Below are 25,112 nucleotides of genomic sequence, written 5' to 3' on the forward strand. Positions count from 1 at the left end.
GCTTTCAAAATGGAACTTTTCCCTCCTACTGGAAAAAAGTAGAAAGTAAAACAAAATGCAATAATAATCCATGACATTGAAATCTAGTTACTAACATCTGAGTGTTAGACATGTTGAGAACCACAAAATGAACCATGATAAAGTAATGTTACATAGAATATGTGTGGGACTTCCTATTTGTGAAAACACTGGTTTTACTTACCCTATCCCGGCGACTTGCTATTTCTGCTTTAATTTGGTGTGGGTCATACTTCGTATTTGTTGAATATCCAGAAAAAGCTAAACAGAAAGAAAGTATTTCATAATTAATCCTTTAAAATGCATACACACAAGAACTCCTGACTTATCATATTAAAGAATTAATTCTAAGTCTCAGATTTACAAATAGGCTCTGACTCTTAAAGAATTAACATTTCATTATTTCAAATTTTCTTGATGTTTGATTTTTGCACTAAGATTTTCTACATGATTCCACATAAGAAATACATAGCTTTAGGTAAATCAAAACTGTTTATTTCTGCTATGAATCTACTCAGATTAAAAAGCATATGTTCAGTCAACCAATGGTGATTTACTCCTGTAATCCTAGCTACTCAGGAGACTGGGACCTGAAGGATCATAGTTCAAAACCAGCCAATGCAAAAGAGTCTGTAAGACTCCATCTGCAACTAACCTGCAAAAAGCCCAGTTGGAGGTGTGGCTCAAGTGGTAGAGCAGCAACCATGAACAAGAACAGTGAATAAGAGTATAATACCCTGAGTTCATCCTCGATAGTGACACACACACACACACACATACACACACACACACACACACACACACACACACACAATTCAAGCTGTGATACACACACACAAGCATACATGCAAGAGGAAAAAATTATGATGTAGAAAACTGTTCTTACTATGCGCATGGTACCTGTGGTGTGAACCCATCTTTTACTTTTTTTCTAATATACAGATAGAAGTGACTGAAGGTTAACTGGTTATTCTTTGTGGCTATACCACAAATGATATTATCTTCGTTTTCTTCACATCTATATTCTCCAGATAAATACATTTTGACATGAGGAAGGGAAACACTCAAAATCATCTCAGTGTCAATACTATGTCAATCTGGCAGGATTGAGAAAAGCTTTGCTCCCAAGTTGTTTGCTCCCCCGAAACTGAACACTCCTTTCTCACAGCTTGTCCCTGATGAATGGATAGCTGAAATATACCACACAGCTCCATACAGTGCAGTGCACATGATCTGAGCGCTTTTTACAGGTCCAGCATCATTAGTGTGAGTAGCCAATACCAGAGTGAATAGGGCCACAGAGCTGTTTACACATGCCCCGCATTCTGCCTTTTCCAATGTTCCAACAGCCAGAAGAGCCCTGGGCTATTTCTCATGCCTACCACAGTTTTCACCTCTCTGTACTGCTTTTTCTTCATGTTTCTTTCTATTTTCTTTAGATATCTGAAGCACACTACAACGACTTGGTTTGTACTCTTTTCCTTAGTTCCTTGTCTTTCTCTGGGAGCCACCCAGACACTGGAATCATCTTCCTCCTGACAAGTGTCCTTAACATAACTACTCAAAAGATCTATCTGCAGGGCCAGTGCTCTTTCTTATACTCCCTAGATTTGGGTGCCCAAGGGTGACTGTCAACTGTTAGCTTAGGTGTCTACAACTAGAATTTAATTTAAAATCCCTTCTTGACTTTATATTGGAAAGGACAGCTCAAAACTATCAAGGCGCTTACACAGCAAAGTTATTTAAAACCCCAATTAGTACCACATCCAAAGTTAATTTAAGCAGTTCAGATCTCTCATTTTAAAAACAGCTGTATGGAAAATCTACTACTTAAGCCCCATTCAGTCAGAACTTCAAACATTTGAATCTACTAGAAATAAGTATCTGGAAGCACTCAATTTTTGCCAGCTTTATGTCAAATTTTCTTAAAACTTGAATTGTGATCTCTCCAAAACACAGAGCAAAATATTCTTTAAACAGTATTCTTGGGCTAGAGGTAAGGCTTGCTAGTAGCACACTCCAACAAATCTCAACAAAATACACAGAGAAAGACAGACAGAACGAGACAGAGACAGAGACCCATAATTCTTTCTTAGATGAGAATGCCTATTTCCAAATCTTAAAGCTTTAATCTTTTCTAATGGACCAAAAACACCAAGGAGCCACCAAATCCACCAATGGAAAACCCTACTCAAACTCCAAAGGACTCTGTTATATGACAATGAATGTCCTATTCTTTAGGCCCATGTGAGTTAGTCTTCCATTACTTACAGCTGAGGCCATCTCAGATGACGGATTTTACTACACCAAGACTATTCACATGCTCTCTAAAGTTGGGAACTTCCAGGTCTGAGATAAGACAAAAGGCAATTTAAGTTGCTTACATCAAACAGTAAGTTTAACAGACCCACTTATGGGGTTCAAGGAACAGCTCTGACTCCAGACTCCTTCTAAGCAGCATGCCCTTCACATTTATGTTAAAAAAAAAAACAAAAAAAAGAACTGTCTTCCCTGGTTAAGCATGTCTCAATCTCAAAGTTTATGATAAAGACCAGACTTCCACCTCAGAAGCTTTCTTCTCTCTTGAGAGTTGAGTGTATGAAGTGATTAAAGAGCTCAAAGAGTCTGCTCAGACATATAATATTGCTTTGGATGATATAATAAAAAGGGTATAGCTTAGTTGGACCACAACAATGAAAATGACTATGCCTTGCTATTATAGCGTGCCTTTCACGTGGATTTCATCTATCCTCATAAAAATCTTTGTGAAAGGGACAGAATGATTATGTTTTCCACTTTATAGATTAAAAGACTAGGTTTGCAATGACTTGACCTATACTAAAGCATCATTCGGGGAAGGACTCCTGTCTGGGGCCTGGGCTCCTGAGGGATTATCACGGCTCTAGCCTTCAAGATTGAGGCGTGCCAGCTAATACATGTGAAAACTGCTGCGTGATCCATTTTCTCCTGCCTGCTCCAACATGCTTGTGTGAAGGAAAACAAAGGGCTGAGCAGACTGCCTGCAGCCCTTATCCTAACCCAGACAGCAGATGAGAAACCCTTTAGCAGAGCCGATGTAAGATAGTCTGAGTGGGATGGGTTTGGAGTCTCAGAAAGAATGTTGGCAGGACTCATGGCTGATAAGGTCAAGCTTCTTCCACCACCTGACCCAAGAATCCAGGGTGAGTCAGCACTTTCTCACCGAGATAAGGTGGACTCTTTCCCAGGCACCCGAAAGCACTCTTGGTGTCTCACTCACAGAGCCACGGCAACAGTCATGTCCTGCTGCTAAAAGGGGCATCTGCACATCAGTTTAGACCAGTGCACCTTGACTCAGGAGCCATGGGGCAGGGGGCGGGGGGCGTTAAAGACACAAACAAAAATGTTTGGCCCCAACCAAAGCCACTTTAAACCCAAATTTTTCAGCCTAGGGACGAAGCAGTAGTATAGTTTGTAAATGCTCTCTGGGAGATTCAAATTTACAGCCAGGACTGAGAATACTGGTGTAGACCATGGATAGGGAAGTTTTTCTTTAAAGGGGCAGAGAATAAATATATTTGGCTCTGTCTGTCTCAAATCATCAATTCTGCTGTTGTAAACAGCAGCCACTATAGACAATAAGCAAGTGAGTGGTCATGGCTGTGTTCCACAAAAACGTTGTTTGCAAACACTTGCATTGACAACTTCAGCTTGTGGGCTTAAAGTAAGTTTATAAGAATTTCTTCCAAAAGATCCTGCAAATGGTCACATAGCTAACTGAATGCATGCAGAGGCAAAGTTTCTCAAAAATCAAAGACTAACTCGTTTTAAAAAAAAAAGTTTTGAAGATAATGGATTCAGTGATAAAAGGAAGACAAATACATGAACATGTTGCAATGAAAAATATAGGAGAGAACTCTACAAAATGAAGCTGGATAAAAAGTACTGGGGGGCTGGGAAGGTGGCTCAGTGGTAGAGTGCTTGCCTTGCATGCATGAGGCCCTGGGTTCCATTCCTCAGCACCACATAAGCAGAAAAAGCCAGAAGTGGCACTGTGGCTCAAGTGGTAGAGCGCTAGCCTTGAGCTGAAGAGCTCAGAGACAGCACCCAGGCCCCACGACCAACAACAACAAAAAGTCCTGGGTATATCACTGAATGAATCTATTGTAGAGTAGTTATATCCCAGTGCCTTACAAAGCACAAAACAGGACGGGGTGCCAGGCAGTGAGATCCAGGGCTCACAGAAATAAAAGAGAGCTCAGATCTTGATTCCTGGAGACATGTGTGTGCTAATTCAACACAGCATCTGAATTTGTTTTTGTCAGGAACAAAAAAGGTCAAGGCTTAGATATTCTTAGATACCAGATGGCCCAACATTGACACAAAAATCTTTCCTCTCCAATGAATAGAGTCTTATTCTGGTGATTTCCATAGCTCAGGGGAAATCTGTGAAGGGTGTGGGCAAGATACACTTCCCCTTCTTCAGTCCTCCCCACACCCTTCTGCTCCAACCTTAGAAATGGCCATTGTAGTTCAATCTTATGCTTATCATTATTACCTCATTTTCCCCTACAATCAATCAGCCATTATGGATGTTTCTGTGTCCCCCAACAGCAGGTGCTAAATAAACATCTGTCCAAAATATGATTGAATAATTTTGTGATTCTATGTAGACCATGAGAAAGTCAAGAAGTAGAAAGTGTTCTACCTTCCACTTGCCCCTTTTATTGTTGTATAACTGCCAGACAACTTGTTGATTTATAGCCAATCTTTATTTTCGGATAACCTGAAAATGGTAAGGCAGTGGAGGGGGGCAGGGGCAATACAAATGATCCAAAAGTACAATCAGCTCTTTTGAACTGCCTGTTCTTTGTCTAGGAAATACTACACAAAACTGAAAGGCACAACAGATCGGGATTTAAATCCAAGTTTCATCACTTCCCAGGCAAATAACCTCGAAGAAAGTGATTTAGTCTTAGTGATATTCAGTTTCTCGAGAGAACAATGACCATAATAGCACATGCTTCACAATGTGGCAACCACAATAATACATATGAAACACTAGCTTATTGAATAATGTTTCCTTTTGCTTCTGTTTATTACCAGTAAAGGAACTAATGGGAACTAAATCCAGGATATTCAGTTCCCAGTACCAAGACAAGGAGACACCCCCCCACACCCACCTCCCACCCCCGCTTGAGATGACAAGCTGGTACTGAGAGAGATCCTGTGTGGCTGACCTCAGCCAGGTGTGCTATGGAAATGGCCATAAGCAGCTCCTAACATAGGCCCAGCCCTGGCTTGGCCATACAAGCAAGCCATCTGTTAGATCACAGTGATTCAAGCCAACAAAATCACTGTACTGAACTTTACCCTGTGGCCAGAAAGAATTTATTTGAGTCATGACTAGCAGGGTTTTCCTCATTGTAATCAGTAGCTCAGGTTAAACAGCAGACTAAAAGGGCCTGGTGGAAACCCTAGAGACAGCAGCAACTTGATAAACCACTTGGATTAGCTCCTAGATTCCATTCATAGCTGACTTTTTCCCTGGTGAGCTGATAGGCCCCAGGAAGCTCCACTGGCATCTCCAGTCCTTTCATGAAAACAAGCAGGCCTGAGTCTGGCTTTCAAGATGACCTGCTCACAGGGAAGAAGGAAGACTTTGAGCAGGTCCAGCAATGGAATCTCAATACCACAGAATCATCAGCTACCTGTATTAAAGAAATGGATGCCACTTCCAAGAGAGTATCTTGAATATTTCTTCTTGTTGGACAGTAATGAAATTCCATGGGGTATTGGAAGTTATTTGAGTATAATTCCTATTTCCCCAAATGTCAAGGGGGTGAAAAGTCCATGGAAATACAAAACTTGATCTTGTTGAATATCTCAAATTCATAGGATTCTAAGTATTAAATAACCATAATTCAGAGGCTCAATACTACATTGGGTTCCTCTCTTTGCTCCTTACCCAATATGGGTACTCTAAGGTACTACATGTAAGATGCATATCTGCATCTTTAAGGGAATATAGTCCCGAGTCTCTACACTCACTTCAGTTGATGTTCTGACTGTATTGGTACCAGGTAGTACATAACACATGCCTTCTTTTGACTCTATTTTTCTTTACAATTACTGGCAGGAAACTTACTGCTGAGTTTTTCTGATATGTACTTTTTCCATTTCATTCAGGTTGCATTCATGAGCCACCAATACCCAGCTCATTCTTTAGTCTTTTTTTTTTTTTGGCGAGGGGGGGGGGTCCGGTCGTGGGGCCTGAACTCTGGGCCTGGGCACTGTCCCTCAGCTCTTCAGCTCAAGGCTAGCGCTCTACCACTTGAGCCACAGCGCCACTTCTGGCTTTTTTTCTTTTTGCTTATGTGGTGCTAAGGAATAGAACCCAGGGCCTCATGCATGCAAGGCAAGCACTCTACCACTGAGCCACCTTCCCAGCCCCTCATTCTTTAGTCTTAAAAGTAGGAAACATCTAAAAAATGTGTTAAAGTTGCATGATTTTGTTCCTTAGTACTCTAGATAGTTTTTAACTGGTAACATTGATCATTTTATAAAATAAGTTAGACTATAAGAAGGCGGCATTTCTAGTATATACATGAAAAAGTGAAGTCTATGAATAAAACTCCTGGGGGACCATGAACCTATGAAACTATATTAATGACACTTATAATGTATACTCCTTGTGGGGAAAGGTTCCATGATGTTGGGAATTGCTGATATAAGAGATAAATCTTAAGTATTTTATGCTTGAGTATTAAATTTTAGTATTTACTACTTTCTTTGGTATATAATACTGGAGAAATGTGGTTATTAAGTATATTGTTGTATTTTCTCTCTATATTCCCTTAAAATTCATTTTTAATAGACAAATAATGGAATAGAGTTGTTTGAGGTAAAAAAAAATTAAAAATTGATTTGCGACCTAACACAACTTGATCTTGTAACAGATAAAGTACCTAAGGGCTACTGTAAAGAAATACACTATTAGAATAAATTATAAGAAACTGGCAATGTTCAGCCCTTTTTTCACCACAAAAATGACAATTTTATATGGTTCAAACTGGCTTCTTTTAAATACTTTCTGAAAAGTTTACAATTGCTAACTATATCATCTCAGAACCAGTGATAAGCCAATGTGTCAGCTAGGTGTCCATTAGCTTCAGATCCGATGAGATCACCAAGAGAAGCCAATAAGTCATCTTAATAGATCTCAAAAGGCTGAAATCTTACCTAGTATAGTTTTATCAACATTAGAATTAAACCAGAAATCGATAACATGGTATATTTTTAAATCCTCACTTCTAAAGAACCTATGGTTCAAAAAATAAATTATAAAAGAAATGAGAAAATATTTTTACTGAATGAAAAGTATGTATTCCAAAATCTGTGGGATGCAGTTAAAAGAACTTGAGAGGAGAATTTATACCTTTAAAAGCTACATGAGAAAATGAGAAAGGTCTAAAATCAGTAATCTATAAAGTTTCCACTTCAAGATGCTAGAAAAGGAGGAAGAAATTAAAAGCAAACTAAGTAGGAAGGAGGAAATAATTTTAAAAAATAATAGAAAAATATAACAAATATGGAAAAGAGAAAACCAAAGTCCAGTTCATAATAAAAAGAAATTATGTTCAGCTACACTGATTCAAAGATGACACAAAGAAAGGCCATCCACTCAGATCTCACAGAGGTCTATCAACTTGGCAGCTCAGATTACCATTTGGCAAACTCCCTGTGGGCCAAATATGGCTTGTTACCTGTTTTGATAGTTTTGTTTTGTTTTTTGCCAGTCGTGGGGCCTGAACGCTGGGTCTGGGCGCTGTCCCTAAGCTCTTCAGCTCAAGGCTAGCGCTCTACCACTTGAGCCACAGCGCCACTTCCAGCTTTTTCTGTTTATGTGGTGCTGAGGAATCGAACCCAGGGCCTCATGCATGCAAGGCAAGCCCTCTACCACTGAGCTACCTTCCCAGCCCCCTGTTTTTATAGTTTTATTAGAACATAGCCAGACACTCGTTTACCTGCTATCTCTGACTCCTTTTGCACAATAATAGGATTGATGGAATGGCCCACAAAGTCTAAAACATTCCCTACTGAACTGTGATAGAAAAGCTTGCTATTTTTTATATTAGCTGAAATAGACGAATTCTCGGAGGGGGTGGGGGGAAACTGATTCAAGAAGAAATACAGAAACTACCTGTAATCCTAGTTACTCAGGAGGCAGAGATCTAAAGATCGTGGTTCAAAGCCAGCCAAGGTAGGAAACTGTGTGAGACTCTTATCTCCAATTAACCATCAGAAAACCGGAAGTGGCGCTGTGGCTCAAGTGGTAGAGTGTGAGCCTTAAGCAAAAGAAGCTTGGGGACAGCACCCAGGCCTAGCAAGAAAGAAGGAAAGAAAGGAAGAGAAAGAAAGAAAGGAAGGGAGAGAACGAAAGAAAGAGAAAGAAAGAAAGAAAGAAAGGAAGGAAGGAAGGAAGGAAGGAAGGAAGGAAGGAAGGAAGGAAGGAAGAAAGAAGGGAGGGAGGGAGGGAGGGGGGAAGGGAGGAATAATACAGGTGAATAGACCTGTATCTATTAAAGATATTAAAACTATAGTTGAGAATATTCCTCCAAAGAACTTCCAGCCCTAATGGATTTTCTAGAGAATGAAACATTAATGTCTACACTACATAAATTTCCAGAAAAGAGTCAAGAAGAGAACACTTTTCAATTCATTCTATGGGGCCAGTATCACCCTGTTAAAATCAGAGAAAATCAGAGAAAAAGACTATTTTTTTAACTGTGGAGAGAAGAAACTAGCCTCTAAACTTCAACAAGGAGCTAACCTATTGCCTTCTGATGGAAAGTTTAAAAAAGTAAACTGGGCTGGTCCCCAGTGGCTCACACCTGTTATCCTAGCTATGCAGGAGGCTGAGATCTGAGGATAACAGTTCAAAGCCAGCCCAAGCAAGAAAGTTCGTGAGAAGCTCATCTCCAATAAACCACCAGAAAACTGGAAGTGGCACTATGGCTCAAGAGGTAGAGTGCTGGCCTAGAGCTGAAGACCTCAGGGACAGTGCCCAGGCCCAGAGTTCAAGCCCCATGACCAACAAAAATAAATAAATAAATACATACATACATACATACACACACATACACACATACATACATACATACATACATACAAACTGGTATGAACCAATATCTGAAGACCAAGCCATAAGATGATTTGAAGCAACACATCATTATACCTGTGTCACCCACATTCCCTTCAAGGTACACAGAAATAGAAATATCTTAAATTCCTATTACCTTCATCATTGTCTACAGCTCTTATGTTTTTCTCAACTTCAATAGTAGATGTGATTTGTTTTGGCCTTAATTCCATTTTGACTTGCAACACAGAATAAAGTATGAGTATCTTGTTAGTGTTCAAAGCTCTGTCACCAGAGTCAAACACCAGGCAACAAGGTCCAACATAGGTCCCCCTCGCCTATGCCTCAACTCCTACTGAGCTACTGATCAAATAAAGCCTAGTAAGACCAACATCATATACATATATCCTTGTCAAGTTCACTGCCACCAAAAAAAAGTGGTAGCCATGTGCTCCTGTGATCAACTGTGCAGTGTGACAACTCTGTCGGGAAGAGACTGGCTCAAGAAGTAAATGACTGTTGAGAACAAAAGGTTTGGCTTCTGAGACTGAAGCTGACCCCTTCCATAACAGGACACCTGCCAAATACTAACGAAATGGCAGCCCGTCTCTGGCAGTCTCTAAAACTAAGAAAGGGTTCCTTGTGAGGATAACAAGGCATAGCCTCTTCTTTGAGGGTCAAAGAAAAAGGCTCCCAAGGCTCTGGGAGAGACATGGCTCCTGCTCCTTCAGTGAACCGTCCAATAACCTAAAGCCCAAGAAAGAGCTGTACAGAGGTAGGCACTTGACAGACCTCCGGATTCCTGGATCTCCCCACTCAGGATAAAGGGAACTACTGCATCATTTTCCCAAGAGATCATCTGAGACAAACAGTATTAACTATAATGATCTCCAGGGGAAGTCTGCTCCAAAATGAGACAGAAGGTTGTTTCACATCGTAGCCTGAGATTTTGTGTGCTTGGTTACTTTTTATCATCCCCACTTGACCTTTCGTTGTAAGTGATTACCACACCCCAGTGTCTGGGCACCGAGTAGACACTTGATAATTATTGATTACCTAACAGTATGTCACTGAAATCTTTATAAAGCTATCTCGCCCAAATAAAGCTGGGTATTTGAAGAGAAACCAGCAAATAGGATAGCTTTTAAAGTGGAATATATTCACCACAGAAGACAACTCAACTCACAGCTAGCATATGAGCGGCCGTCGTCCTCGCATAGTTTGTGCAGCTGCTGAAACTCCTCCTGTGCCAGCTCGAACCGCTGCTGCTTGATCTGGTAGATTTCTTTCTTGGCATTGAGGGCCTCCTGGGCTACAATTAAATACTCCTTCAGCATCCGTTCCTGTTCTCGTCTCCACTGCTCTCTTGGATCCTCAATCTGGGTCAGCTCTGAAATGAAAAGAGCAGGAACACAAGGGAGTTGAGGGTAAAGTCAGCAGGTTGACCAACAGTTATTCAGTCACGTTGCTACTCCATATGAAACGTAATTAATTACCAGAATGCACATTGTGAGATGCATCGTAAGTCTTTCTAAAGTATGGTATACCCTCGACTTACGTATCCACAGTTCAGGTGACAAGTCTACAGATAATGAAATAATCCATTAGAAGAGCACATTTCTCGGGCCTGCACAGAGTGGGCAGCACAGGGACCCTCTGTAAACACTCGCTGTGATTCAGTGAGCAAGTGGGCAAGAATGCCAGTGGCAAACAAGGGGGGACAGGGGAATGGGCAAGCTAGGTTCACCAGAGCCAGGCCACAACAGGTCCCAGGCCACAGCAGCAGGTTGCAAGCAACCTAGAAAGGCTGTGTAAGGAAAATGTCTATGCCATTTGGTAAATATCTGTGCCACTTGGCTGCAGAAGGATGAAACCTGGTGATGCAGCCACAATACCCAAGTCCACAGAGCAGAGAGCGCACGTCTCATGTAGCAAGAGCTATCCCTTTGAGTCCTTCCTGGGAAGCCAGCCTGGAAAGCCACATTTACCTGAGGTTTGGGGCTATAAAAGGGTCACTTTCAGCTGAGGCCTCTCAGCCTCTCTTCTGACAGGTATCTTACCCTTCCCGGTGGGTAGTGGACTCGAGGAAGTATCCTGCCCCTTCTTGGAAGGGCTGCCTTCTTAGAAGGGCACTGGGACAAGACAGTACTTATCCCCCATCTTTAATCACCAATGGCCTGTCTTTCATAAAACTTGCAATTATCCAGGTCCAGTGCAGGAACCCCCACCACCCTAAGATGTAAGACAGATAGATTCAACTCTAAAAGGATACAGGCCAACAAAAACCTGGGAATCAGTCCTGAGACCCCAGCCTGGACCAATGACAATAAGGAAGCATGAGAAGTTTCAGGACCTGAGTGGGAAAAGAGCTTCACAATCACTCAGGTAGGGACCATCATGCCTCTCCAGTCCCCACATTTAATAAACTAAAGGGCTAGAAAGCGGACCAGAGAAGCCACGTTTCATGTCCCTCACAGAACGGCAATGACAGAAACACTAAAGGAAGCTAGAATGAAAATGAGAGAGTGAGAACTGGAACCCTAGCTGACCTCTAATTAAAGATGGCTGATGCAGCTGGGCATCAGTGGCTCACGCCTGCATCCTACCCACTCAGGAGGCTGAGATCTGAGGATCATGGTTCTATGCCAGCCCGGGCAGGAAAGTCCATGAGATTCTTATCTCCAATAAACCACTCAGAAAAAGGTGAAGTAGCACTGCCAGCTCAAGTGGTAGAGTGCAGGCCTTGAGCACAGACAGGCTCAGGAACAGGACTAGCAAAAAAAAAGAGAGAGAGAGAGAGAGAGAGAGACAAAGACAAAGAGAGAGAAAGGAAGAAAGGAAGAAAGGAAGAAAAGAAAGAAAGAAAGAAAGAAAGAAAGAAAGGAAGAAAGAAAGAAAGAAAGGAAGAAAGAAAGGAAGAAAGAAAGAAAGAAAGAAAGAAAGAAAGAAAGAAAGAAAGAAAGAAAGAAAGAAAGAAAGAAAGAAAGAAGGAAAGGAAGGAAGGAAGGAAGGAAGGAAGGAAGGAAGGAAGGAAGGAAGGAAGGAAGGAAGGAAGGAGGGAAGGAAGAAAGGAGGGAAGGAAGGAAGGAAGAGAAAGATGGCTGATGGGAGGGATGGTTGATACATGTTGAATGAGGTAGAGCCTCGGTCTCATACTCTTCACATTTGGGATCTGTTTCCTGGCTGTGGTGCGGCTTGCCTGTGCACTGCAGGATGTTCACCAGCATCCCTGGCCTCCACCTAGATGCCAACTATACCCCTCACAGGCTTGGCGATGGTAAAGCCTCCCTCCACATGTTGCCAAGCGTCCCTGGGGGTCATGATAAACCCCATGTTGGGAACCACTGTTCCAGATAATTCTACAATCTTTCACCATTACCTACACACACACACACACATACACACACACACACACACACACACACACACACACACACACACACACCACACACACACACCACACACACACACACACACACACACACACACACGTACACACGCACATCAAAAAAGTTTAGTATATTAAGATTAAATGGAAAATACAAAGCTAAAGAAATCACTTGGGCACTTACTGTTCTAAGAACTCATGAGCTTTTCATAAATAACCTTTTCATGAGAGGTCTTTCTGTTTCCAGACTACATGAAAAATGTATTCCTTATTAAACATATTATATGCGGCCCTCAGCAAGGCAGAAGTGAGGTCTGTTTCATGTACTGAGAACTCAGCTAAGGAAACATATACATGTATAAAGTTCTGTTTCATGTTGCATGGCCAGCCATGATTGTTTTGCTTTATAAAATAGGGCTTTAGTGATTCTGAATTCAAGCTTGAAAATTCATTCACATATAATGATACAAATGTGGTACTCTACTTACTATTTATGTGGTCCATATAATAAATTCCGATTTGTTTATCATACACAGTTTCCCATCCTAAAGGAAGTTCATCCCCAACACAATCAGCAAAGGTCAAAGGCTTTGTTATTCTGCAAAATAAAATTGTGAAAACAAATTTGAAAGTCAGGTCACTTTTGTATAACTTCTCTGACTCTAAAATTAGATTTTCATACAATATTATACATTATCTTAGCTAACATTACTTTTTGAGTTTCTTTTTTGTACTATACAAAGGAGTTGCCGTTTAGCAAAGTAGTTTATGAACACAACACATCTTGATTGATGTCACCCTTTCGACATTCTCACCCATTCCTCGCCACCACCCCTCCCTCAAAGTTTGTAGGATTTACATTGAATTCTTAACTGCATTCTCCCTCTCCTTATCCTCTTCATTTGTAACTGAATGCTTTTGTCCTACCTATTGCCTGGAAAGTTAATTCACCAGGTTTGCTTAAATAATAACTATGTTATTGTACCATTAAAAGCATTACTATCTCAAAGTGCACTTGAAATACCAGTGAAAACAGATATTGACAATTACCAATAAAACAGGTAAAGAAGGAACCTTCTTTCACACACTACCTTAATGAGGCTATGACAATGGAATGTGACTTTTCCGGAATAGGAGAGCACCATGTCTGTTCTCCTCCCCGAGAGAGAAATGTCCTCCCTCACAACTTTCAGCTTCCACACAGTACATGGAAACACCATCTTTGATCTATACACAATATACTTATCATATTTTCAAATGTCAGTGTTCATAAGTTAATAAAATAACAGCCACTATGAAAATGCAAAAAGACAAGCAAACAACAAGACAATCAGATACCTTCTCATTATTTCCTGCATTCTTATATAGTAGGAATCAAAATTTTCAAAGGTTTATTTTGTTTTCTAAATAAAAACAGAAGAGGAGAATGCCTACAAACATCTCTCATTGAAAGAAATCTGATTAAGGAAACCTGGACTCCACAAGAAATAAAGGGTTTACCACCGATTTAAGCACAGCTCTCCCCTCCCCCTTCTCCATGATCATGTTGATTGACAAGAGGTTTTAGGGCAGCAGCTGTTGTATAAAACAGGACACACCTATAATTGTCTGAGTCTGGGCAGCTATCTCTTTGGTTGTCTCTATAAATGCACACTGACTGGTATGCATGGGAATCCGATAACCCAAATTTCACAAGCTCAATCCTCCCACTTCTGTTCAAGTCTCTGGCCCCAGGAAAGTGAGACGTCACAACCACAGCCAGGCCCCATGAGACCAGTTTGAATTTTGAACATATGATTCTCCAAACTGGTTGAACAGCCAGGCTATCTCTCCCAGTACAGTTGAGAAATTGATCAACACTATCAGAACAACACTGATTTTAACCATTTGATTTTGACTTTAAGCTAGTATGATCTTAAGATCAGTATAAAAACAGACATATGTAGAAGGTAAAATAGGCTTTCCGAAGCAGGACTCATTTGAATGGTGTGATGCTATGGTTCCAAGTCAAGCAGGTATTAACAGGGTGCCGAACATGATTCATGTCCTGAATGGGATCAAAGCACAGCAAATACATAATCCTACTGTAACATGAACTGAGCCCCGAGTATATCATTGCTACACCAGCATAATAATATTCACATATAAGACGAGAGAAAAATACCTAAGCAAGGCACATTCAAAGCACATTTACATGCACTGATCTCATCTAATCAACAAATGCAGGTAGAAAACCCATCCTGATAAACCCTACTGAGCCTAATCTACTTATTTTACATTATAAAATCATTTTTAAGTTCCTCTGTAATTTCTCTTTTTAAACAACAACCAGATTATTATTATACTAGCAGCTCCATGTTCCAATAATAAACTCAGTGATGCTTCTGCCATTTTGGTGAATTTCATTTTGGCTTTATGTACAGTCATGGGTTCCAGTTCCTTTGGGAGCCAAACATGGAGCTGATGTAATCACATACAGAATGAGTGCCTCAAAGCAAGCCTGAGAGGACTCAGATCTTTCAGAGTCCAGCTCATACCAAGAGCAAGGTCTCTATAACCTCAGAGGAATTATCAAGTTCTTGGAGTTGGTCTCAGAAGTCGACAACACCCACTTTATTCTCCCAAACCACTGGCTCTGGGGGAACCAGTAACCAGGACAGCCTTGTAGAGAAGCCAAGCAAGGGAGTCGCCATGAGTGCACATTCCCCCAGCCCTGTCGAGTCTTCTGACTACAGGGGCCCCAGTTGGCATTTTCATCACCACCTTACCCACCCCCGAAAAAATACTTCAATATTCCCACACCACATAAATCATAGCAGATCATACTTATTGTCATCTGAAGCCACCAAATTTCAGGTTAATCTAGTGTGCAGCAACAGAGAACTAATCCCTAAGCTGTGACATCCCTTCTGAGCCCATCAGACATTGGCGCAAACATTTGTGGTAATATCCAGGCTGTCATCTGCTAGCAGGCAGTGCAAACAAAGCATTAAAATAAACATCTATGACACTCTTTTGACTTATCTATTAGGATGACACATACTCAAGAAGCCCAGATAGTTGTGACTTTGTTGAATACAGACAAATCCTGGCACAATTTTCACTAATAGTACTGAATATTCTAGCTTTATTTTTCTCCTAGTTAACATTCCAAAATATTTCTGAGATAAGGACTTCACAGTTTCTCTTGTATAGCAAATGCCGTCACCCATCATCTAAACAGTCCCAATATCAAAATGAGCCTTTTATCCCAAGAAACACAACTTCAGTAATGACTAAATCACTCAGATGAACTATCTTCAGTTCTCAGGATCTATCTGATCACAGCTCTTCAATGAGGAGAGCTGAATGTTACTGTCAGCAGGGAAACTGCCTGGGGTTGGAAATCCTGGAATTCGTTTTTGGCGTTAGCTTTTCAGCAGGCATGTATTTGGCTGCTGTTGGCAGAAAAGTACGGTTCCTGCCTGTCAGGGTGAGGCTGGGAGCCTCCCATGAAAGCCCTGTCTTGGCAGAAGGGATCACTAGCACCCTAAGCAAGGTGCTAGGCTCCACTGTAGACTATGCCATGACTCCCTGTCATCCCTTAATGCACAGACATCGACGTCCAAAGACTCAAGGCTGGTAGCCCTACACGAAAGTACTCAGCATTAAGTCTGTAGAGGCAGAGTCTCTAGGCTAGTGTTCAAAGACCCCTTCGAGCCAAGTCCTGACAAAGCTTCTACACCTCCTGTTTCACTTCCTATCCTTGACACACACAACCACTCTTCCAGAGAGATGAGTGTGTTTATCCCCCCCCCCAACCAAAGTTATAATTCCCACTGTAGTCTAGCATCTCATCTTCAGTCTTTCCTGTGAATTGGACTTTTCTTCCATTTCATGCCCAAAACCTACCTGCTCTGTGAAAGTCAGTTCAACCTGATACAAATCATTAGCAAAATGATGCCGGACTTCCAAATTTCTACCATCTCTACTGCTTACCAGCCACTTCCATTTTCACATCACTGCGTTCACTAGATACAAAACATCACTCCTGATCACATTTATTACATTCACGTATATCCTCTTCACTCAGTCAGAACCTAGCGGTGACCTCACATGGAAAGGAGGCTGTGGGAATGAAGTCAGCCTGAAGTTCATTTGCTGGCCTCTCAAGCCCTACCCAACCTCGCTGAGAAGACAGCCACAACAAACCAAGACCTCCAATTTTAGACAACTCGCTCTTTAAAAAAAAAAAAAAAACCTGACACCTTCAAACTAAACTTCAATGTCAGTCTGAATTCTTCTGGGTGGTTCCCAATGATCTCAGGTTCCAGACCTTTCCATACGAGAAACTCAGTTAGGACAGCTAAAGCATCTTTAGGTCTGTCTGGCACCGCATGGGAAGCGTGAACATTTTACTGTTTGATCTTCAAATTGTTGTTCGTAGGAACATGGAACCATCTCAGGTACAGCCCTTTGTGGACAAGAAAGAGGGAGAACCAAGAGAACTCACAGCTGCTTGGCTTCCAGCTGGTTTAATGCACTGAGTTTATTTTATAAAATAAAAGGATAGAAAAATGAAACTTTTCAAACTAACAGAGTTGTATGAACTTTGTGTAGCTCAAAGTAGAAATTACTATGTGAAAAGGTTGAATTCAGCTGATCTAAAAAGAACAAATTTGGTGGAACTGAACCAAAAGAAAGAAATATATGAAAGTCTATGTGTAAAAGATAGGAAACAATTGGAGTTGTTTATATCTTTTTCAGTTCTTCAAGAACAGAGCTCCTGGGGCTGGGAAGGTGGCTCAGTGGTAGAGTGCTTGCCTAGCATGCATGAGGCCCTGGGTTCGATTCCTCAGTACCACATAAGCAGAAAAAGCCAGAAGTGGTGCTGTGCTTCAAGTGGAAGAGCACTAGCCTAAAGCACAAAGAGGTTTAGGGACAGTGCCCAGGCCCTGAGTTCAAGCCCCAGGACTTGCAAAAAATAAAAAAAGAACAGAGCTCCTTCCTTCCTCTCCCAGTGCAGATTAAGTTACATATTATACAAAAGTAAAGAAATGGTAATATTTTAACCTCTTTCTTTCCTTTCTCCCTTTCTTCCTTCCTTCCTTCCTTCCTTCCTTTCTTTCTTTCTTTCTTTCTTTCTTCCTTCCTTCCTTCCTTCCTTCTTTCCTTTCTTTTCTTTCTTTCTTTCTACAATGGTGCTTGAATTCTGGGCCTGGGCGCTGTCCCTGAGCTCTTCAGCTCAAGTTGAGCACTCTATCACTTGAGCCACAGCACCATTTCTGGTTTTCTGGTGATTTATTGGAAACAAGAGTCTCATGGACTTTCTGCCCAGGCTGAGATCTGAGGATAGTAGATCAAAGCCAGCCTGAGTAGCTGGGATGACAGGTGTGAACCACTGGCGCCCAGCTTTAACTTACTTCGATTACAATAAAGAAAAGAAAATTTAGACATAGAAAGGGGTGTAATATTAAAAGCAGTAGCACAGAGAAAACAATGGCTTACTGACAAGTGGAAGAATACAGGAAAACTATAAAAATAAAACAAAAATTGAAGCCTCCAAATCCAAGGCCATTCAATAAAAGGTGAAAATAGCCCAGTGGCCCCAGCCCTTTCTTAGACCTTTCGCTTTCATAGCACCATCCAATGATTCAGACTCATGAAGATCACTATGAATTTAGCTGTACCTAAGCTATTTTTTGCACCATCAAAGATATGGAACCTCGAATAGGGTGATTAAACTGCCAATAGGGAGAGCATTTTCTAATTTTTGTAAATCTAACTGATTTTCATTCTATTTGCTTTTACTGCTGAGCACACAATTAAAAATAAAGGTAAGGCTGGGTCTGAGGGTGTATGAATGTAATCCCCAGCACTGAAGAGGCTGAGGCAGGAGGATTAGGAGTTAGAAGCCACCCTGGGCTACACAGAATCCCAGGCTAGCCTGAGCTATTTAGTAAGACTGTCTCAGGAAATAACAATCATTTTAAAAACTGAAATTTTTGAAACAACAATTTTTAAAACTAAAAATAAAAGGCTCCACTGGAGATCTTGTCTCAGAAACAAAAATTTTTAACTAAGAATTTAAGACAATTTTTTAAAAACTAAAAAGAAAAAGCACTTTGTTCTAAGCTATTTCTCTGTTCCATGTGAAACTGTCTCAGAAAACAAAAACAAAACAAAAACCATTTTAAAACAGTAAAACTAAAAAGGAAATGTGTTTTGTTCTAAGCTGTTTCTCTTCCATTTTTTTTGTTCTCTGTTTCACACAACCATGTTAGGTAGAATTCCTAAATTCTGGCTGCCTCCTGCCCTAACCCAGAGGTAAGATCAGGCACACGCTTGTGCTTCCCACCACTCCTATCCACCTCCCAAAGATCACGCCTATCTGCCTGTTCAAAACAGAGATAGATGGGCTTGCAAAGTGAGGTTCTCGGGCAGCCCAGGGAAGAACATTCTGGAATACTCAAGACCGGTAGAACAGCTGGTTTGGGCAGTTTCTCACTTCTGATCTTGGAATCCATTTTAATCTATGGGGAAAGATAAGATAATAGTATTTGAGCAAATAAATGAACAATTTCATTTTGTTTCCTTACAAAAGCAAGGATATAGCTTTTTTTCAGAGTATTTTTTTATTGTGAAAATGCCGTACAGAGGGGTTACAATTACATGGGCAAGATAATGAGTACATTTCTTATCAAGCTTTGTAGTCTCCTCCTTTGTTTCCCCTTCCCATCCCATTCAAGGATATAGCTTTTAACTGAAAAAAAAAAATCAAAATGCCTCCTTGTTAACTACCCAGTGGGACATTGCTGGTAGCCAGCCAGGAAGAGCCACAGATGGACAGACGATATGAAATTAGAAATGATGTGTGTGAGAAGGGAAGGAAGAAGCGTTCTAGACTAGCAGCCAGTAGACCGGTGTTTTGCCCAAAGTTCCATCTTCATTCACGGAGATGAAATGCCAGCCTAGGTGCTTGAGTTCTCATTGTCCCAAACCTGATGCTAAATTCCTCTCACGCACTCCTTCCACAGTCCTCACACACTGACAAGAGGACATTTTTGTTTCCAATAAGGAAAGTTTACAACGTACACTTAAACAGGAGGCAACCACTCTTCCTACTTGGCTGCTTTCCTCCTTGTTTTAGCAGTGTTCTCTTTATTGCTTTTACTGACATAGTCATAATCATATAGCATATAGAATTTCCTACCCTACCTTTTCTACATCGTTCATTCATACATTGAATCTCTCCAAACATTATTAGAGCTAGCCCAACGCTAACTTCAGCATAAGACTTCTGTTCCTATTGTCATAAATTATTTGTAAGCATCACCTTGGAATAGGTGACTCGCTCAAGCTTGTTGAGAACAGTTATTCCATCTATAACGCATTTGATCTGGTCCAAGATACAGTGAGGTAGGTGTTCAGTAATGTTTGATGAATAATTTGCATTTGTGTAAAATATCCACTCAGGAGATAAATACAACTTCATCTAAGCCCCATCCTACTATCAACATCTACACTATTTCCAGATTTTCAATCTTATAAATAGCTATGCGAGCCATTCATTTTGGAAAGCAGTACAGCAATTTCTCAAACACACATAAGAGTTATCACCATCTGACTCAGCGAATCCACTCCTAGGTGTGTGCACAAAAGAAATGAACATCTCCATCCACACAAAAACCTGCACATGGATGTTCATAGCAGCATTACTGACAACAGTCAAAAGACAGAAATAACTAATAGTCACAAAGTAATGAATAAATGAATAAAACTTAGTCTGTCCATACAATGGAATAGTATTGGGTAATAAAAGAGAATGCTTTAGTGTGGTAAACCTTGAAGTCACTGTGCTGGGAAAGAAGCCAGACAGGCCACATGTTATGTGGCGCCATCTATAGGAAACGTCTTGAATAGACATATCCATAGGTTGCCAGGAAATGGAGGAAAGGCACATTGCTATCCTGTAATTTGATAGTGGTGAAGCTTGTACAACTTTGTGAATATAATAAAAAACCTATAAACTGTACACTGGTGAATATTATGGTCTATGTGAATTATACCTCGATTAACAATAACAATGAAAGAAAAATCTGCATGTTCAAAACTCAAAAGCTCTATTTATAATTATATTTCAAAGATTCCCAAAACTAAGTTGCAGAGGCAAAGGATTGGAGGTTTTCCCCTTATATTTTAGGTGCAACATAAAAATTCAGGTCATAAAGTGTAAAGAACAAAGAAAAGGACCACTTATGATCCAGAAGCCCTGAATTCACATTTTAGCTTGCCTTCTTTCCTCTGTGTTTTTCATAGCTGATATCACACTAGATACAATTTCATACACTGATTTTTTTAGTTGAGTACTTTATGTCTTAGTTCATTCAACATCATTTTCTATGACCTGGAATCTCCCATCATGTGCAGTAAATTCGCCTTGGCTTGTGGCCCCTCCCTTCCCCCATCTTCAATGGCAGCTATGGCCATCAGATCCTTCATAGGATATTGCCTCCTACTCTCTTTTCTCTTTCTTCTTCCAATTAGGACCTTGGTAATGACACTGGGTCCACTTAAATAATATAGGCTAATCTCATCATCCTTAATTCAGTCACATCTGCAAAGTCCCTTTTGCGACATAAAACAATACTTGCATAGGTTCTGGGGTTCAGAACATGGACAGTGGTCTCAGAGTCATTACTGTGCTAACCACAAATCAGCCATTGGGGAGATTGTACAGCATGAAAGGATAGCAAAGCAGTAATGGCAGGCCTCAGCCAACAAGCCCCGCCCATCCTCCCAGGCACGTTGGGCTCAGGGGGCTGGATACTGAACATCAACCACAATAAATTGCAAAGATGTAGAATCAGAGGGCAAAGAGCAAAAGATTCTGGTTATATATATTTTTTCCTTATCAGAAGGGGGCCCAGAGTAATCATTTGGCACTTAATCTACCCTGTCCAGTCTCGTAGAACAAAATAGCATTTCTATTTCCAATTCATGCTTGTTTTTAATGTGCTTTCAGATAGGATACTGTTAACTACTACTTCAGTTCCAAACCAATCCTCAATACATCATAATGACTTCCTTCGCCTTTTTTCTACAATACTTGGCTCTCAGTGGGTTTTGAAGCCTGTTGGAATTGAACACCAGGCCATTTGTGGTTTCTTATGTGGTGAATTTGATGCTGTGTGTTACGCTAGTTGCTTCTCCAAGCTTTTGGTGGCATATCATTTACACTCTAGGACAAAGGTCCTCATTTAGCCATGAACAGCATTCAGCAGATTTCCAAGGGGGAGGGGTCAATTGTCTCCAAAATGAAGTTAACAAGTTCTTTCACAAAGATTCCCTGATTGTCAATGTTTTAAATGGTGGTGAATGGTACCACAAACTTGCCACATTAGTTCTGAAAAGTCATACATAATAAGCATTTACATATATGCTCTGCCTCAGATGTTTATCTAGAATATGCATAGAAATTGAACTGGCACTTGTCATCAAGTCCCAATTCTAGAATTTAGGGTGGAGCATAATCACACTCAGAACCCAGTCAAAAGACCACAAATGACATGACGCATTAATGAAAAGTGGGGTCCAACTTAGTGACGGAACCTTACAACTGATCATTTAAAAGTGGTATTTGTAGTTTCTGAGAAAAGATGCTGAGTTTTATCAAGAAAAGAAAAGCATGGAATTGTCTGTCTTTTTGTTGTCTCTAACATCAAACTACTTATTATAGGACACAAACAGATTCCAGACTACCCTGAAGAGCAAATGACTCCTTGGCCTTATCTCTATGGAAAAGGCTAGTTCAAGGTTTTATGAATAGCACAGAACCTATAAAACAAATGACTACAGAGACTTAGAATAGCAAACAAATCCCTTCACCCAAATAGCATAAAAGTGAACTTACTGCAGACCTCGTCTCAAAATCTTCACCAAGAGAAACAAGAAGCATGTCACACCAGATGTAGCAACAAGCTATACCACCTTTTTTTTTTTTTTTTTTTAGCTCTCAACAAGGTATAGCTTACTGAGATTTTGTTAATGACCATGTCCCTCCCAGGAAGAAAATTTCCCATATGATATACATGTCTCCCTGAACCTCTATCTGCAAAGGTACAGGCTAGCATGTTCCACAGGGCATGGCTTTTCATAGTGAAGCAACAGGCCAGCCAGCCAAAAGTGAGCTGAGGGAACCTACTCACAGTGAACTTGTACGCTCTCCCAGGTGAATGGTTACTGATATTTCAGCAGTAGTATCACTCAGGTCACAAAATCCCAGGAAGAACTGTGCTAAGTCCATGTTTTTAACAGCCAATAAACCAGCATTGCTGCATCAACTGAGCCAGTATTTTAAAGGCTGCCTCCTGGAGGTCAGCATATGTTACTCAAACTAATTGAACAACAACAGTGCTATGTGCTCCTTAGACCCAAAGAAAGGTCATAGACACACTTCCCAGCCTCCCTTGTAGTTGAGTGGGACCATGCAATGGTTGTAGCCAATGGGATGTGGACTAAAGAAAGGTACATTCATCTTCTTCCTTTGTCCCACAAGCTTCTGGCAGGATTTCCATGTCCTCTCTCTTCCCCTGCATTGGCCAAAAGCAGAGAAGTCATCAAAGGGAAGCAAAGACCCAAAAGATCATGAATCACCCCTGGAGAATGCCCTGAGTCCTTGAATGACTATATGGATCAGAGGGTCTTAGGAGCTAGTCACCCACAACGAGCTAACATGAGCAAGAAACTTCTATTCTGCTAAGCAATCAAAACTCTGGAGCAGTCTACTAGAGCAATTAGCTACCTAACACAATTGGAGATCTGAGAACAAACGAATCAGAATTTGATTTATATTATACCATTTGAGGTTGTATCTTTAGTGACTCACAAAAGAGCCAAGTACAGACATTTGGGGGGACAGGATGGTTTGCTCCTCCCTCATTTGAGAGTCTTCTGGGAAAGAGTAAAAAGGACCTGTGTGCATTTTTCTATTGTGGATGGTGCTTCTTTTATGGATTGTAATGTAACCATCTCCCTATTAAGTGTGAGTTCCTTGAAAGTAAGAATGCTGCTCCTCTGATTTTCCTTGCTAAGCCAGAACCCCCCAACACAATAAGCCTTCGTTGAAGTCTCTGACCAATTAATCCAGCCAATTTCAGAAACGGAAACCATGGGGAACTGGAATAGAGCCTATTAACAGTTAAAGCAATATTAGAAGGGGAGAGAATGGAGATGAAAAGGGCATTTGAAGGTGAGATCCTAAAACTCAAGTAATAAGAAAGCAGGACTTAGAAGGCCAGGGATATTAGCTAGTCCTCATTTGGTCATCTCTGCTTTTAGACTGAGATATCCTTAGAAGAAAGAAGGGTGATCCATCACGCTACAAGAGCTGGGTGAAATATAAGTGGAGACTATGTTTTTGTTCTTATTCTCAACTGTCCAAGTCAACTTGATGCATTATAAAGTTTCCTGAATGTAGGCTTATCCACCAGAGAGGAAGTGTCCAGAGAAGACAACAAAGCAAAATCTGGGCAAGATGTCTTATCCTCCAGCGAAGAATAAACTATCCTAAGACAGATCACTAGAGGAGCAAACTTCCCAGGCTCTGCTCCCCCAGCCATCTGATCCAACCAGTTCTTAAAACAGGTTCAGGCACTAGTGCAATAGAAGTTTGGAACCCTGGGAAATGCCCCCAACTAGTCAATGAAGAAATGTGAGGTCCCTCAGTGTATATTTTACTTAATCATAGCTTTTTAAAAAGCATTAGCTTTTTAAAACTTTAAAGGGAGAGTAACTTCAGACTGATGCAACTATACTTTAGCACATATCAGTGTTGTTAAGCCTGGGCAAAGGGTCTCTCCCCATGCCTCAGTTTCCTCATCTTTCCTATGGGATTGGAGGGACCAAAAAGCAGAGACTGGTTTCTGGAATTTATTACATAGTCCATAAAGGTTTGTTTTCCCTCCATGGAAAAACTGGAAGAATGACATTACCATTCTGATTGAGCACGTAAGACTGTATGAGTGGAACACAGTTTAAAAGCAAGCTGACATCAGGCCAACCTACCAGTGTACTACCCAAAGGAAACCACACCCAGAGGAGGGCCCAAGTAGCAGACATTAAGACTGGGCACACAACCCAGCAGGAGTAAGAGAAGGATTTCTCAGCAAGCTCATCAAGCATCCATTCCTGAGATGACATGAAAACATTTTGTTCATTTCCACATACAAGCAGCAGTGATCGAAATTAAGGTAAAACAAAGACCAAATTTAGCCCAGTTGGTAAAATGACTTCCCTAGGGTATTACTGTCCAATGGAAACAGTGTTCTTGTTTTAACTATACTTCAAAAGAGTAAAAATAGAATTTAGAACATACTTTCTTTACTTAACCTAATATAATGAAACTACTACTATCTTAAAAGATAGTGACTATAAAAACCATAAGCGGGATATTTTAAATTTTTTGTATGAATTGAAATCAAGCACATGTTTTAAACATGGAGGTTTCCCCATTGCTTTCCATCTTAAGCTCACCAAGAGTTAAGTACTCCGTGGCACAGAGCTGTGGCTACTGCACGGGAGAGCTCAGCTCTAGGGTCTCATCTA

At 40.8% G+C, this 25,112-nt stretch overlaps 1 protein-coding gene across 1 annotated transcript in view; it reads right to left on the reverse strand.

The window, feature by feature from the left end:
• Positions 1–25,112, reverse strand: part of Wwc3 (WWC family member 3) — a 111,759-nt gene that overhangs the window by 55,194 nt on the left and 31,453 nt on the right. Inside the window, exons 2-4 of the mRNA XM_070040911.1 lie at positions 13,016–13,125; positions 10,326–10,529; positions 203–279 (exon numbers count right to left, since the gene is read on the reverse strand). Of these exons, the coding sequence (XP_069897012.1) occupies positions 203–279; positions 10,326–10,529; positions 13,016–13,125 (391 nt within the window). The remainder of the gene's footprint in view (positions 1–202; positions 280–10,325; positions 10,530–13,015; positions 13,126–25,112) is intronic.

Source organism: Dipodomys merriami, unplaced genomic scaffold, assembly GCF_024711535.1.
Source record: "Dipodomys merriami isolate MVZ:Mamm:240054 unplaced genomic scaffold, mDipMer1.0.p SCAF_3, whole genome shotgun sequence".
In the NCBI taxonomy this organism is placed as follows: domain Eukaryota; kingdom Metazoa; phylum Chordata; class Mammalia; order Rodentia; family Heteromyidae; genus Dipodomys; species Dipodomys merriami.